At 49.0% G+C, this 16,700-nt stretch overlaps 1 protein-coding gene across 1 annotated transcript in view; it reads left to right on the top strand.

Moving 5' to 3' along the window:
• The window catches only part of SH3BP5 (SH3 domain binding protein 5), a 78,347-nt gene that overhangs the window by 29,218 nt on the left and 32,429 nt on the right, over positions 1–16,700 (top strand). The window contains exon 3 of the mRNA XM_077750913.1: positions 2,240–2,368. Coding sequence (XP_077607039.1) covers positions 2,240–2,368 — 129 coding nt within the window. The remainder of the gene's footprint in view (positions 1–2,239; positions 2,369–16,700) is intronic.

A 16,700-nucleotide genomic window follows, 5' to 3' on the forward strand; every position in this document is an offset into this window, starting at 1 on the left:
GTTGCCTGATTAGGGCCTCACAGAGGTTTTTTGGAGATTGGATCCATTGGATCTGATTTAAAAAAAAAAAAAAAGAATCTCGGGCTTCAGACAACACGCTGCCTCTGACATATTGGAAGTTCAGCATGGCAGAAGCTCAGTGGGCTAGTCCCCAGACCGCCTTGTGCACCCACGCCACTTCCTCTCGAAGACAAACCTAGTGTCGTTCTTTGTCTCCAGAAGCGGTAGCAGGGGACTGCAGGCCTGGCCAGAGTGAAGAGAAGGCAGGGATGATGATGAGGAGGAGGAGGAGGATGATGATGATGATACAGGGCTAGCAGAAGAGACCAAGGCCAGTTTCAGGAGTAGGATGGGGCTCGGGAGCCGAGAAGCTCCCACGGGAGGCAACGGCGGTACCCTCGTATGCTGGAGTGCTGGCATCATTTTCAACCCACCCAGCAAGCCCTGGTGCAGTAGGATAGAGGGGATGAAACAGAAGTGGGCAGAGGCTCTTTTACCCCCAGGAATGCCATTGGCCCGGGAGGCCCCTACAGTTCGATGCTTAGGGAAAGTCTTCAGGTAGTTACTCCTGAGGCGGGCCCTCTGCAGCCAGTGGAGCATATGTGTTTGTTTGTTTTTTAAATGTTTTTCATGTTTGTTTGTTTTTGAGAGCAGAGCAGGGGAGGGCCAGAGAGAGGAGGGCCTGCAGAATCAGAAGCAGGTCCCAGGCTCTGAGCTGTTAGCACAGAGCCTGATGCAGGGCTCAAACTCACGAACCTTGTGATCACGACCTGAGCCAAAGTCAGCTGCTCGACTGACTGAGCCACCAAGGCGCCCCAGCACACGTGTTTTACCAGCAGGGTGGCTGCTGGGTCTTGGGGCAGCCCCACGGCTGGTGTGCATGCGTTGTTCCTTCTTCTCTGTTTCCCCTCTCAGTTGCTTGACCCCACCCCACCCCCACACCTATGTGGCTGTTAGACAACTGCCTGAGGGAAAAGGAGTAGAGGGGTGTAGGGTCTGTGAAGTACTAACCCAACCCTCCAATATGTCACTCTAGACACTGGACCAAGTTTCTTCTTTTTAATTTTTATTTCCTTCTTGTGAAGTCCGTGGATCTGGGTTTCTTGAGTTTGACAATGTGGTTAAGCCTAGAACGGCCCACATGCCTCTTCGTTCCTTCCAAGCTCTGCGGAGAACCATGGTGCTTATAGCTGCCTCCAGGATGGGTGGCCACCCATCTGTTGCCATTTCCTGGCTTTCAGACTGCTAGATCCATTCAGACCATGCCGCCCCCCTCCCCTCTCGACTCAGTATGGTTCCTCTACCTGCTTGGGGTTTGGTATTCCCTCTCCCTCTCCCCCAAGTGACCATTCACGCTTCTGGCTTCTGTGTAGATACTGCCCCTCTGGATGTTCTCCAAGTCTCCTTCTCCTTACCCCCTCCCCCCTCACCAGGCCTCGTGAGGTCCTCTGCTCCTGGGTTCCCTGACGCATGTATCAGTCTCATCCTGGCATGGACTTTTCGGAAATGGCTATGATGCCTGCCTCAACTACCAGACTGGAAGTGCCCTGTAGGCAGGAACCAAGCCCCATGCTCAGCGTAGGGTCTGGCATGTGGGAAAGTTCCTCTCCATGTTTATGTGGAGGACAACAGTATGCAGTTGAGGACTCCATGCGAGTGTAGGAAATGGCGCTGTCATAATGGCTGGCTGCCAGGGGTGGCTAGACTGGACATCTTCCTCTGAGGACAGAAAGCTTTTAGATCAAACCTGAGCTGTCCACCTTCATAGAGTAGTCACCGGCCACACTTACTTCTATTTTTATTTCTTTTCATTTTTTTTTTTTAAATTTATTTTTGAGAGAGACAGAGTGCCAGTGGAGGAGCAGAGAGAGAGGGAGACCTAGAATCCAAAGCAGGCTCCAGGCTCTGAGCTGTCAGAGCCCCATGCAGGGCTTATTTTTAAAATAGAAATATTTAATTAAAATTAAATAAATTGGAAACACATTTTGTCAGTCTCATTAGCCAATTTTAAGTGTTCAGTAGCCAAATGTGGCTAGTGGCTACCGTACTGGACAGTGTGAGCAATAGAACATTTCCAGTATCGCCGAGTTTTAGATGGTGCTGCTTTACACCAAAGGTATTAATTTAGGAGTTTGTAGGTTGCGTGAAGGCCCTCCTTGGTGCTTGTGGTTGGGGAAAGTGGATTTTCACAGATTCCTCCATAAGCCTCAGATGTTTCCTCATTTTCTCTTGGCTGCAGGATGCTCGTCAGAAGTTCCGCTCTGTTCTGGTGGAAGCAACTGTGAAACTGGACGAGCTGGTGAAGAAAATCGGCAAAGCCGTGGAAGATTCGAAGCCCTACTGGGAGGCGCGGAGGGTGGCGAGGCAGGTAAGATAGTCCCACTGACTGTCTCCCCTGCCTTGGCCCCCAGCCATGTTTTGGATGCGCCTTCTGACTTCTGTGTCTCCAGTCAAAGGTTAGAAACGTGAGTCCCCAGGGATGCAGAGCCACCAGGACTTTGTATACAGCTGCATTTGAAGACAGCCTCTTATTTTTTCCTTCGCTCTACCATAGCTGCTCCATTCCAGCTCTTGATGCTATTAATAGAGTGTGGGTGCTGGCATTTTGCTGACCCTGTGAGTGGGTGCTGCCTGGACACTTGACTTGGTGCCCAGATCCGCCTCTCCAGCCGGGCCAGCTGGTGTCTTCCTCTGCCCTCTCTGGTCATCGCCTGGCAGGCAGCAGGTGAAGACTCCCTCCCTTGCAGTGTCCTCTCTGGTTTGAAAGGAATTTTCCATTTGCTTCTCTTGAGACGTTGGTTCTTTGCCCTGAGAGCCCAAATAGGCAGCTGAGGATCCGACACCAACAAAGGGGTGGTAGAGGGGAGCTGTGGTTGGGAGGCTACTGGACGGTGTGGGACCTGGCTCTGGTTTCAGAGTGTGTCCCCCTTTGTCTCCACTGATGTGCAGGGTTCTGCTTGTGTCCCTGCCCAGCCTCTGACTGCCAGGCCCCATGAATGGGGTGGGAAAAAGCCCCAGCACTCACCAGTATCTCCTGGGTGCCAGCCCTGGGGCTGGGGCTTTCCACACACCTCCGCTCGCTCTGGCTTCCCGGCGCCACGTCCCTTCGGTGTGAATGGCCACCCAAAACAGGCCTGAGCAGTTGGTCCAGAGCACAGGGCCCATCCCTGTTGGGTGTGTATGTGATGGGAGATGCGATGCCTGCCAGTAAAGAAGTGTTTGGTGAGTGGCAGGTGTGTGCGCACGCGTGTGGTTGGGCTCGGTAGGTAAGGGCAGGGTGAACTCTCGGGAGATGAAGCCTCAGAAATCTAGCAATGTGTTCAGACCAGACCTATTGAGGGTTAGGGGCCAGAACTCGGGCATTCTTCCTCTTTGCCCTGCCCCCGCGGACCTCTCAAATTTCTCCTCAGGGGCTTCCCTTGATGCTTTAGTGGCTCTCCTGAGATCCTAGCTGTGTATGTGGGTTCATACTCTGAATCCTCAGCTGAGTTTCTGTTAGGAACTTGCCAGATAGGTTGCCTTATTGCTAGACAGAATGGCCGCCTGAATCCTTCCTCCTGCCCTGGCCACTAAACTGGGTTGGTCAGCATCCAATGCCAGTAACTGGTCTGCAGCGAGCTCTGAGCAGCCAGCCCTTCTTTCAGCCTCTCTCTGGGCCCCACCCAGGCCTCTAGGTCTCCTGGGAGATGAAACCCTTCTCAAAAAGTGCTCCAGAACCCTGAGATACTGTCTCCAAAGTGCCTGTGTCTCACCAATTTTTAAGGGACACCCCAAGTTGGGGATGTGTCACCCCCTCTCCTATGTAGCCCAGAGTAGCAGTATTCTTGACCTAAAATGCAGTAGGAAAGGTTTGAGGAGAAATTTCTGATAATTTAACGTAACATTGATCAGTTCCAAGGAGGTCATGAAATCTCCTTTTCTGAAAGTCTTCAATACTCAAGTTTACTGTCCTCTGACTCTTTGGATCCCACAAATGTCAGATCCGTTTATGTGCCCGTGCCTCAGGATCATTGGGAGTGGTCTGTTAAGACAACTCTGCCCTTGGAGTTGTGGCAGTGGTCTCCTCGCTCGGTCCCCTGAGCTCAGGCTTCGACACTGAGCTGGCAAACAGGACCTGTGTGTTCAGGGGCCAGTGGAGGCTGGCCCATCAGGTCGCTGGCCCCAGCACGTGGGAGGTGTCCATCTCCGGCTGTACTCGTGTCAAATGTGCTCCTACCTCAGAGTCTTGGAATTTGCTGCTCCCTCCGTTTGGCATTGTCTTTTTTAAAATATTTGTTTTGAGAGAGAGTGGGATCCCCAAGGAGGCTTCATGCTGTCAGCACAGAGCCTGACATGGGACTCGAACTCATGAACCATGAACCATAAACCATGAGATCATGACCTGAGCCGAAATCAAGAGTCAGACGCTTAACTGACGGAGCCACCCAGGTGCCCCTCTGTTTGGCATTGTCTTAACCCAAGAATCTGCATGGTCCTCTCAGTTGTCTTCACTTTTCTGCCCAAATGTCACTTTATCAACAAGGCTCTCCTGGGCCACCATTTAAAATAACTGCCACTTGCCATCCCCACCACCCCCATCCCTTGTTCCTGGATGTGCTTTTCCTCCATTGCACACTTTCCATCTGATTTGTTACTGTTTGTTTGCTCATAGTCCCGAAGCTCCATGAGGAATAACTGAACAAATGGGTGGACCGTGCCTTGACAGGCCCCCAGCAGAGCCACTGCTCCTCCCGGCCCTTCCTTGGCATTCTGAGCATTTCCTTTGTTGTCCCTGGACTGCCCCGCCCCCTCTGGCTTTCCTGCCGCGGGGCCACAAAAGTGCAAGGATAGGAACACAGCTGGCAAATCCGTTCATTCAAATCTCATTTGCTGGGTAGGTCCTCAGTTGTCTGTGACACATCTGGGATAGATTTCACACCACTCTCTTCTTTTCCGTCCCCAAATCCTCTTTGATGGGAAAAGAAGTGGGAGGGACCTGGGTGGGCAGAGTCCCACTGCCCGCCAGCTGTGAGCGATGACATTGCTCCTTCCTCTCTTCCTTTCTCTTGGCTAGTGGGGCTAGTGATCATGAGAATTAGGGAGTCCCTGGGGTGAGCCACTGAGTCATCAGCTCTCACAAGATAATAGCCAGACCCTGGGGGTGACTGAGTGACTCACTGTCAGCTAGCAGAGGCCAAGAAGAATGTGAAGGGAACCCCAGCCTTCTTGCAGATGGGGCAGGAAAAGAAAGGCGGAGAAGTCCCCAAGGGGCCTGGTTGGTGTATAGCCGAGGAACTGGAAGGATGCTCAAAGGGTGAGGCCGGGCATGGATGTCACATTTCATCTGTGCACGTGGTGGGCTGTCTGGGCTTGGGCCAGGTGGCCGAGGCTGTTTGTGTACCAGCATCCTCTGACCTTCCCGGTGGGTGTAGGGGGTGGGGCTCAGCTCCGGCAGCTGCCAAGTGGGGCTTCCTGTTTTCTTCCTCTCTCTGATCCCCACCCCCTTCCCCTCTGTATTTACAGACCCCTCTGGCTGTGTACAGCAGGGACGGTCTCTGAAAGATGCCTTCAAAGCATCTCCTTCAAGTGTGTATCGTGAGGCACTGCGTTCCCAGAGCCTCTTCCTTCCGCCTCGTCTAGGAAGCCAGATGGTCACGGGAGCTGCCTGGGGAGGTTGTCTTCGGGATGTCAGTGAGGCGCCGTGTTTGACAGTGGGGGTCCCGGCATGAGTTTCGGTTTTAGCCTCATTAAACAACTTTTTTGTTGTAGAAAAATTCCAAAATAGAGGAAATGAAGAAAGTAAATCCCAATATCTTCCGTTAATATTTGATGTGTATCTCTTTTTTTTTTTTTGATATGCGATCATCCTATAGTGGTGGTTTTATGATCTGTCTGAATGCATATGTCCATCCAGAGCCCCAGTGCAGAAGAGACTTAAAGAGCTTGGATTTCCATAAAGAGTTTACAAAGATTTGTAATTGCTGGGCCAGTAGAAATTGTATTTGCTCATCAAAAATTTGCATTAACTTTATTGTCCCTGATGTCAAGTTGGATCAGGAAGGAGTCAGATCCAGTTTTATGATTGTGAAAACCCAGGCCAAATTCTGCCAAGAGGAGGCAGAACGTAGCCCCCCACGCCCAGCGGGAGTGGGAGCAGGGAACTGGCTTTCATTTATTTGAGGGTTTTTGTCCTTGAGCCAGAGTGTGTATTTAAGGCTGCTTTGACATACCTGTCAGCCCGTGTGGCCTTCAGTATGTGGCGGGGGACTTTCTGACAAGGGGGTGGGGCCATGTGACTCAGGAAACCTGAACCACTGAGTGTTGCTCGCTGGCTTTGCTCCCTGGGCTCTGACTGGTCTGGCGGTGGCCCCGAGCCTGTTGTTTTTATCACTGCCAGTCCCAATGCTTCTGCTTTTTTTTTTTTTCTTTTTAAAGTGTGGTAAACTATAGAGAACATACATTTGCCCATTCGAGCCATTTTGAAATGTATAATTGAGCGGCATTAAGTACATTCATACTGTAGGGCAGCCCCACGGCCGTCCATCTGCGGAACGTTTCCCTTTCCCCAAACTGTGTTAGATGCCAACTCCCTACTCCTCCCTCTAGCCTAGCCCTTGGCAACCATGGTTCTACTTTCTGTCTCTGGGAATTTGACTACCCTAAGTGCCCTGTACAAGTGGAATCGTGCAGTATTTGTCCTTCTGTGACTGGCTGATTTCACTTTGCATAACCTCTTCAGGATTCGTCTGTGTTGTAGCATATGTTAAAATTTCATTCCTTTTTAAGGCTGAGTAATAGTTTGTGGTATGGATATTTTGTTCATTCATCTGATGATGAACATTTGGGCAATTTTTCTTTTAAGTTTATTTTGAGAGAGACAGAGACAGAGATCACAAGCAGGGAAGGGGCAGAGAGATCCCAAGCAGGCTCTGCACTGTCAGCGCAGAGCCTGTATGCAGGCTTGAACTCACGAACCATGAGATCATGACCTGAGCTGAAGAGTTGGATGCTTAACCGACTGAGCCACCTGGGGCCCCAACTCTTATTTTTAAGTGGTTGCAGTGTGTCAGAAGACTTTCCAAACCCGAAGAACAACATAAATACAAAATAGGGTCATTCAGTGCGGGAAATTGCCTGTAGTGTGCTTCTGGGGCCATGTAAGTCCATGTCCTACACTTAGCCTCCTTTGGGAAAGCAAGTGACAGGAGAGACATTTGCAGCTTGTAGAGCGACCTCTGTAGGACAACTGGCAAATCTTGGCCTCTGAGCCGAACAGATTGGCTTTGAATCCCACTTTACCATCTAACAGGTGTGGGACTTGGGTGGGTTACTTAATCTCTGTGCCTCAGTTTCTCCATCTATAAAATGGAGCTGTGTATGTTAGCGTTTGCTGTGAAACAAACCACCCCAAACCTAGTGGCCTAAAACATTTATTCAGCTCATTATTTTGCTGGGCAGTTGTTCTGATGTCAGACGGCTTTATCTGTCAGGCACTCTCTTGGCCTGTTGTCAGCAAAGGCATCCTGGGTGACTGGACCACATGAGTCTCAGCCAACAGGCTGGCTTCTTCCCGTGGTGTTGGGATTCCAGGAACTAAAAGGACAAGCCCTTTTCCAGCCTCTGCCTGCGTCACATGTGTCCATGTTCTGTTGGGTAGAGTAAGTCACACGGTCAGTCCAAATTCCAGAGGTGGGAAGAAATAAACTCCATCTGTAAAGCACCGTGAACTATTGTAGCCATTTTTGGCAACTTCCCATAGTGATGGAATTAGTACACGTAAAACATTTACATCAAAAAAAGAATCTAAGTTCTAATTCCAGATGTATTTTGCTATCAAATATTGTGTCTCTCTGGTGAATCTGCTGCCCTAAAAATGAAAGACTACCATACCAAGAACCTCTGGGTGGAAGAAACAGTCCTGTGCTGGCTGAGAGGAGATGGGTAAAATGTCAAGAATGTGAGGACAGGAGGGTGACCCCAGGCAGTCGAGGAAATACCGAGTTGTTTGCGGGGGTAACATATGCCAGAGGGATCAAAAATGATGCGGAGGGAGTTACGTCTTCACTGATCACAAACACTCTGAGCCCTCACGGACAGTGTAGTAAGGGCCTTGGATAGATGGATGGGGAGTCCTGCTTCCCACGAAATGAAGCAGGTGTCAAGTGCATCAGATAATCCCTTAAATTCTTAAGTTAATCATAGAGGAGCAGAGCATTGTAGTCTTTTTTTGGTTGGGAAATTCTAGACGCTGATCTAGCTGGCAGAAGACCTTCCTTATGTGGAGAAGGAGAGGGCCAGGTCCCACAAACTTGGGACGTAAACTCGAGGATGTGTCAAATAGGGGTTCTTGCTCTCTACTTGTTGGGCTTTTTTTTTTCTTTCAATTTAATTTCTTTTATTAACAAATGTTTACTGGGTTCCTGCTAATTGCCAAGTGCTGTTGTAGCCACTTGTCAAGAACAGAAAAAGACCTTAACTTTGAGGAGCTGGCTTTCCTCTCTGAGTCTTATAAAAAGCATGTTGGGTAGGGTGTTCGGGGGCACAAGTAGAATCTTTGTTACTGATCTGATTTAAAGTGTGGGGTTCCCCCCACCCCCATTTGAGAAGTAGAGTCAGACCACAGATTACAGTAGGCTAGTGGATTGGTGAGTAAAAGCGTTTCTGAAAGTGTTTTCTGAGCATCTCCCCTTTTTGCTGGCCATTGTGGAGTGTAAAATGTGGCCTGTGTCATCCGGGAGCCCTGTCAACACATACGAATAAGATGATTTTAAGGCATAGGTAGTTACAGTCCATTGTTATTATTCACGGTAGTTATGCTCTTCAAAGTCACTGCTGGGGTGCCTGGGTGGCTCAGTTGTCTGACTCTTGGTTTCGGCTCAGGTCATGATCTCACGGTTTGTGAGATCATTGGGGTCTGTGCTGACAGCATAGAGCCTGCTTGGGATTCTCTCTCTCTCCTCCCCTGCTCATGCACAGGCTCTTTCTCTCTCAAAACAAACTTAAAAAAGAACATTGCTACCCCTGCTCAATTAGAGAGGCACTCTATTGAGGCATTGCTCATAGGAGAAATAGAGGGTCAAGTTCCTGAGAGCCTCTGATCACATTTTCATCAACTGACCCATACTTAGCCTTGTTTTATGTATGTTTGTCTTTAAAGGCACCTTATTTAATATATATTTCTTAGAAATAACTAATTATATACAGTACTTCCTTATAACAAAACACTAGCCAAAGAGGGTCAAACATTTTTCTGACCCTAGGTGACAAGATTATAAATTTACTTGGCTTTGAGCATCACACAGTGCTTTTTAAATTGGTCATGACCTCCCATGCATCGATACCAAATGGGGTCCATACATTTAGCCACTTTTCCATAGCTTCCTCCTGCACTGTGGGCTTGAATTTAGCACTTACTGGAGCAGCCTCTTGTAGAAATCTACAAGTTTCCTCTTTGTTTTTCTAGATGTACTCTACTGTTGGTTCATTAACATTGAACTCCTGGCCAACAGCACTATGACTCACCCCTGAATGAAACTTATGTAAGACATGTATTTTCTCCATAAGGCACATTGGAGCCTTACACTTAGAAACACTGGACAGCACTGTAATACTAGGCTTGGGGACGAATTTAAACAGCTGAATCAAACAAAACACAAAAATGTGAGAAACGTGGCACTAAGCAGACAGAGACGGACAGTTGTTTACAACACGAGAGTTGAAACAAGGCAGAGTGTTGGACCTCAGCTAGGAACATGCATGTTGAGTGACTGAAACGTTTTGCTTCTCTGTGTGGGTCTAGACCCTGGAAGTGCCATAAATGTTGATGTTGGGGTTACAAATAAGTTGTAGCAAGTAGACAGATTTGCAAATATGGGAGCCGAGAATAATGAGGATCATTTGTAATGAGGATCTTCACCAAGTAAAGAGCCCGATGGGTGAGGCTCATTGCTTAGAGAACTGAACCACACAGCACAGAGGTAGACGTCATGTGGAAGAAGCCAGGGTGGGTGAGGTCACTGTAAGGGCTGGGGCTGGAAACCTGAGCAGAAAGGCACACCTGAGCCCTAAAGTGCAGAAGTCTGGGTAGAAAAGACAAAAGGGCCGAGATCTGAGGGTGAAGTCAGTGTGGACATAACCTGGAGTAAGTGCATCAGCTCAAGAAGGCTGTGGAAAGGAAGACTTCCGGGAACTGAAGAGCCAGATAGGGAAGGAAGGGTGGCCAGCTGAGCGAGTACCTGATACCCTAGCCTAGCCCTCACACTGGGCTGAGACACTGCACAGCAGCCATAGTGGGCTCTTATGTGGGAGGTTCTGGTGTTTGAGATGGTGATTAGACTTTGATGCCAAATACTGTGTCTTCCATTAATAGTGGCATCATCTTTTGAGATCTATGTGCCGGGTACCATGTGTACTGCTCTGTGTAGGGGAGAGCATTTCTCTTTCCTGTTTGTCCCCATATTACAGGTGAGGAACCTGGTCTTAGAGCCAAAGACCATTACTTGGGTCTTTGCATAAAGCCTTCTGGTGTCATGGCTTAGTCTGAGAGAATGCAAGGGGAAGCTTTAACAAAAGGAGTGGTTAACGGGCAGTCAAGAGTAATTAACCAGGGGGTGCCTGGGTGGCTCAGTCGGTCAAGTGTCTGACTTGGGCTCAGGTCATGATCTTCTGGTTCGTGGGTTCGAGCCCCACGTTGGGCTCTGTGCTGACAGCTAGCTCAGAGCCTGGAGCCTGTTTCAGATTCTATATCTCCCTCTCTCTCTCTGACCCTCCCCTGCTCATGCTGTCTCTCTCTCAGAAATAAATAAAACATTAAGAGAAAAAAAAAAAAAAAAAAAGAATGAGTCACTGGGAACTCCACGGTTTTGACCTGAATAGCCTGAATGCCAGTAGGAAGTTGACAGTGGGGATCCAGCTTTGGGAGAAAGGGGTGCACTCACCCTCCTGAATGTTAGGCCACGATGGGTGGGGATGTCATGGGCAGGGATGCAGGACGGCTTGGAGGTGGGGAGCTGGGAGTCATCTCTGGACAGTTTACTGGAAGCGTGTGTGTTGAAAGACTGAGTCAGAGATTTGGGATGGAAGGAGAGCGAGGAGAGGAATTTTGGCACTCTGTACCGGGCACTTTTCCACATGCAGGAGGGAGATACTTTTGTAGGTTTTGCAGAGTGGGAAACTGAGGTTTAGAGAAGTCGAGTTACCCAAGGGGCCCCCACAGTCCTCATTGATTGAACCATCTCTAGGTGCTCACGCCTGCAGTAACAGGTCCCTGTATGCGTTCTCTGGTGCAGTCCTCTCTGCAGAGTTGAAGGTGGCGTTCCTGTCGTCATATGGAGGGGGTTAATGGCTGAGGCTTGGGAGGTACATGGTGTCCCAGATCACCGACCTTCTGAGGAGAGGAGCGGAGGTTTGAACACACATCTACCTGGTTCTAGTGACCAGGGTCTAGTGACCATTGGAAAGCCGGCACTGCACCCTGACACATTTTAGGGGAACGGGTTTGAGAAATCACTGATGTGGAAGGCTCAAAGTAAGATGTTGAGCTCATCTGTGCAGTTTCCCTGCCTTTTCTGCTCAGGGGGTAACTGAGGCTCTTGTTCCAAGCAGTTTGAAAGGAGTTGAAACTCCTTTCCCCTGTGGCACGCCCTCCCGGTTCCCCTGGGACTCAGGCGCAACCTCATCATGCCTCCCTTCTTCCCAGTCACTTTTCATTTCCGCTGGGCCACTCGCCTGTCTGGGTGGCAGCTCTCACGTAGGACTCGGGTGAGGAGGTCTGGGTCACTGACGTCCTTCCCCATGGCCCTGATGACATTCCCACTGGGCGGGGGAGGCACAGGCCAGTTCCTGAGAACCGCGTCACCCCTGCCGCACAGGGTAAGGGCAGGCAGTGAGTGATGGGGCACCTGCCCCAAGGCAGAGCCCCTGGTGATTTACAGCCAGAGAGGAGAATGGACTGTTCACTCTCCCTCGCCTGTAAGACCACATCCTGCTTTGCAGTCTTGCTTGGGATTTTTGAGGAAGAAGCAGATGCATTTTGGAAGCCTAGATGCTTGGTCAGGATGGGAGCGGTAGGAGGGTTGAAGGCTCTGGACAGAGTAGGTCTTGGGGCTTAGGTCAGAAGGGCTCACCTCCCTGGAGTCCCTGCACCTCGTGCGTGGCCGGCTGTGCATCGGGCATCCTGTGCTGGGGCTGCAGCAGGGCACGTCGCTCATCTTGAAGTTTTCTCCTCTGGTGGTGCAGTGGGCACTTGCTTTGACCCTTTCCGGCTTGGGAGGTGTCAGGAAGCTACCAGTGGGGGTCTGGTGGCAACAGAGTCCCAGCCCAGCAATATCCACCCCCGCTCCCCATTACCTTGTAAGTTGGGAGTGTTGTCAGGGCCAATTCCCTTTTCCTTGTCCCCTTTGTCTTTCACTGGGGACAGGGCTGATGCCCGGTTAAGTGCTGCTCGGCGGGCAACATGCTGCCCAAAGTGGACAGAGGTGGTTTGTCAATGCGGTTTAAAGGTTAGTGGGAGGTGTGGAGTTTTGTACCGTGTCTGAAACCATGAAGCTCCTTGGATGTTTCTCTTCTTTCCTTCCATCTTCAATAAAATTACTGCTTTCACATGGATCATCCCTTCCTTCCCCCCTCTCTGAACCACTCTGGAACAGTGGCGGGGTGACCAAAGTCTCAGCTGAAGAAAGTCAGACCATGGGATGTATTTTTGTTTTGTAAACAGGGCTAGGCCTTTTTACGCTGTCAGGTAACAAGGTTTGGTGATGTTTCTCTTGAGCGCTTTTGGCTCACCTTTCTGCGCCCTTTCCTCACCTTGCAGATACCCCCTGCCCCCCCTGCTTTCCTTCTTTTCTCCTCCAGTCCCACTCCCAGTGTGACTTCATAGTCTCCCCCTTTCCATCCGTGACAATCTGCCCTGAAGAAGTGGATGACCTTATTCACCCTAAGAAGTAGATGAGCGAAATCAGAGGAAGACAGATATCATGTAATTTCACTCATATGTGGATTTTAAGAAACAAAACAGATGGACATAGGGGAAGGATAGGGGTGGGGAGAGGTGAGAGGGAAAACAAACCACAAAGACTCTTAAGGACAGAGAATAATCTGAGGGTTGATGGAGGGGATGGGCATTAAGGAGGGCACTTGTGATGAGCATCGGGTGTTACATGGAAGTGATGAATCACTGAATTCTTCTTCTGAAACCACTATTACACTGTATGTTAACCAACTAAAAACAACCTCAAAAGAATAAAATTAAAGCAATGTAAACACATGAATCAAAAAAAAAATGAATTAGATGAGTGGTAAGGCTTGGAGATCTACAGGCTCTGGACATGTTTAGAAGCATTCCCCCATGTTGGGATACACTGCTTCCTGCGTGGGACTGCGGATTCCCAGCTCGGGGTCTGTGGTGCAGACGGAGCTTCCTGACGTGTGTGTGAAGGAAGCACCCCATTCCCAGGATGGGAGTGTGTGGTCATTGCCACGTGGAGCATAGACCAGAGGCAGAGGCAGCAGATCGAATGTAGGATGCTCGGCTAAATGTGAATTTCAGATAAATTTTTTTAAGGCTCACTCTCTCCCGTGTGATATGTGGGACTTACATAACTAAAAAAATCATTTGTTGTGTACCTGAAATTCAAATTTAACCTGTAGCCTTGGGCAGGTACAAGTGAACAGATATCTAGTGGTGTTCATTACAGCTGAGAGTACTCAGCATCTCACACTCCAGCTCTGCACTCCTAAGCCTCATGTTTCCAGGAAGAAATGGGGTTTCTAAGAAAAGTGGCTGAGTGTTACCATCACCACCTCCCTCAAACTTACCGGCTTCATTGCTGAGAGCTGGCCAGCTCCAGACAGAATTCTGAAGGGCTCTGTGAACCAGGCCACACAAATGAGGTCTCTTTTTCTTTTTTTTTTTTTATTCTTTTTTAATCTTTATTTCTGTGTGAGAGAAAAACCGACAGATAGAGTGTGAGCATGGGAGGGACAGAGGGAGAGGGAGACACAGAATCCGAAGCAGGCTCTAGGCTCTGGACTGTCAGCACAGAGCCTGATGCAGGGCTTGAACCCATGAACCATGAGGTCATGATCTGAGCTAAAGTCAGACGCCCAACTGACTGAGCCACTCAGGCATCCCTAGTGGGTTCTGTTGAGAACAGTTGGAAGGAAATCATGAGATGAAGGTGCTGTATAGTGCCCAACTGACTGAGCCACTCAGGCATCCCTAGTGGGTTCTTTTGAGAACAGTTGGAAGGAAATCATGAGATGAAGGTGCTGTATAGAGTTTATCCAGATTCCTCTTCTGTCTGGCTTCATTGCAACACCTGAGGCCATAAGAAGATATAAAGTCCCATAGCCCGAAATTCTGAAATTTACATTGCCTTATGCACAAAACAATGACCTCATCTTCTATCAACCAGGAATTGCATTTGGTTGCAAGTAACCAAGGACTCTAGCCATCACATCTGCATTTGAGAACAGAAGGGATCAAACGGGAGTGGGGAAGGGACATAGACTTCCTCTATTTGAAAGAGTCTACTTGGAATTCTCAGACACCACTCTGCCTCCATTTTACTGCCAGAACCCAGTCACATAGTCATGGGAAGCTGCAAGAGAGGCTTGGCTTGGAGTTGTTTTTCAGCTAGTAGGGTTGTTTCTAAGGGTGGAGGGGAGGATAGATACCTGGAGGCAGCTAACTGATGGTGCCATGTCTGCGCTGTTGGTTTACCTGTCTCGTAGAAAGGCTCTGCGTTGGAAGGAGTTAGAGGTGAGCAGGTGTGACCCCCAGAGCAGACCAAGGACTCCTTGGAGTAGGGAAATGTTCAACCCCGTTTCCCTCTGTTGTGTCACTTCCCTCCCTTTGTGGTATGTGGAGAGACTTCCTGTCCTTTATATTGTGTCCGAGACCTAGGAGGAAATTGTCGCTTCCCGTGAAGGTGTAACTGTGTGTGTGTTTTGTCAAGTCACAGAATCCATTCATACTTTCTTTTAGCAAATCGTAATTAAGTGACTCATTTCCTACTGACACTTCTTTGGTAGAAGCCCTGATGTCTTGCCAGGATGATTGAAGTAGCCTTTCCCTTGGTATTCCTGCCTCTTGGTGCCCCTCCCGCACCTATCCCCACTGCCTCCCCACTGAATCTTGCCAGAGTCAGTTCTGCTGATAGTTCTCAAAACCTTTAGTGTGTGTGATGGTTGATTTTATGTGTCAACTTGGCTGGGCCACACAGTGCCCTGGTACGTGGTGACACATTATTCTGAATGTTTCTATGAGGGTGTTGATTGGATGAGATTTACATTCAAACTGGTGGGATTTGAGTAAAGCAGATTGCCCTCCGTAATGTGGATGGGCCTCATCCAGTCAGTTGAAGGCCTGGATGGAACAAAAGAGCGACCCCTACCCCAAACAAAAGAGCATTCTGTAGCAGATGGCCTTTGGACTTGATTGAAATACGTACGTACGGGCTGTTCGGGCTGTTTGCTGAGTCTACAGCCTGTTGGCCCACCTTGCAGATTTTGGACTTGCTAGCCCCCAGGATTACGTGAGTTGATTACTTAAAACTTTTTTCTTTATAAACAGACATACTCTGGAGATACTGCAGGTTTGGTTCCAGATCACTGCAATGTCCCAATAAAGCAAGTCAAATGGTTTTTTCCCCTACAGTGCATATATAAACTGTGTTTATCTTGTACCGTAGTATGTTAAAAGTGCAATAGCCTTATGTCTAAAAAAGTATATGCCTTAATTTAACACTCAATCAGTAGGCTGAGCATCTAACTCTTGATTTCAGCTCAGGTCATGATCCCAGGGTTGTGGGATTAAGCCCTGTGTCAGGCTCTGTGCTGAGTGTGGAGCCTGCTTGGGGTTCATGCTCTCTCTGTCTCTGTCTCTGTCTCTCTCAAAAACTACATGCCTTAAATTAAAAATATTTTATTGCTAAAAAAAAGTGTTAACCATCAACTGAGCTTTCAGCGAGTTGTAACCTTTTTGCTGGTGGAGGATTGTATTGATGGTGGCAGCTACTGACTGATCAGATGGTGGTTGTGGAAGGTTGGGTGACTGGGGCGATTTCTTAAGACAGCAGTGAGGTCTGCGCTTCAGCTGACTCTTCCTTTCGTGAATGGTTTCTCTGCAGCATGCGATGGTGTTTGATAAAATTTTACCCACTGTAGACCTGTCAGAGTTGGTCAGACCTTGCTGCTGCTTCACACCTAAGTTGATGTGACATTCTAAATCCTTCGTTGCCATTTCCACAGTGTTCACAGCGTTTTCACCAGGAGTAGTTTCCATCTCAAGAAACCACTTTGCTCATCCCTGAGAACCAAGTCCTCATCCATTCAGCTTTTATCATGAGATTTCAGCCATCCAATATAATAATAATGACAATGTTTGAAATATTATGGGAGTTACCAAAATGCGACAGAGTCACAAACAGATGCTCTTGAAAAATGGCGCCGATAGGCTCGCTTGATACAAAGTTGTCACAGAGCTTCAGTTTGTAAAACCACCAGTATCCTTGAAGTGCAGTGAAGCAAAGCACCATGGAATGAGGGGCATCCATGTGCACGTCTTTTAGTTCTGTTTCTCTGGAGAACCCTGACCAATACAGCACTTCTGTGTCCAGTGTCAGGCCCAGAGCTGAGCGCGGCACACAGGGCTTTTCAGTGTGGCCAGCGCTCATCCACTGCGCTCTCTGCTGGCCTCCATGTGAACCCTTCCTCCCCCC

Source organism: Crocuta crocuta, unplaced genomic scaffold (assembly GCF_008692635.1).
Source record: "Crocuta crocuta isolate KB4526 unplaced genomic scaffold, BGI_CrCroc_1.0 scaffold279, whole genome shotgun sequence".
Lineage (NCBI taxonomy): Eukaryota > Metazoa > Chordata > Mammalia > Carnivora > Hyaenidae > Crocuta > Crocuta crocuta.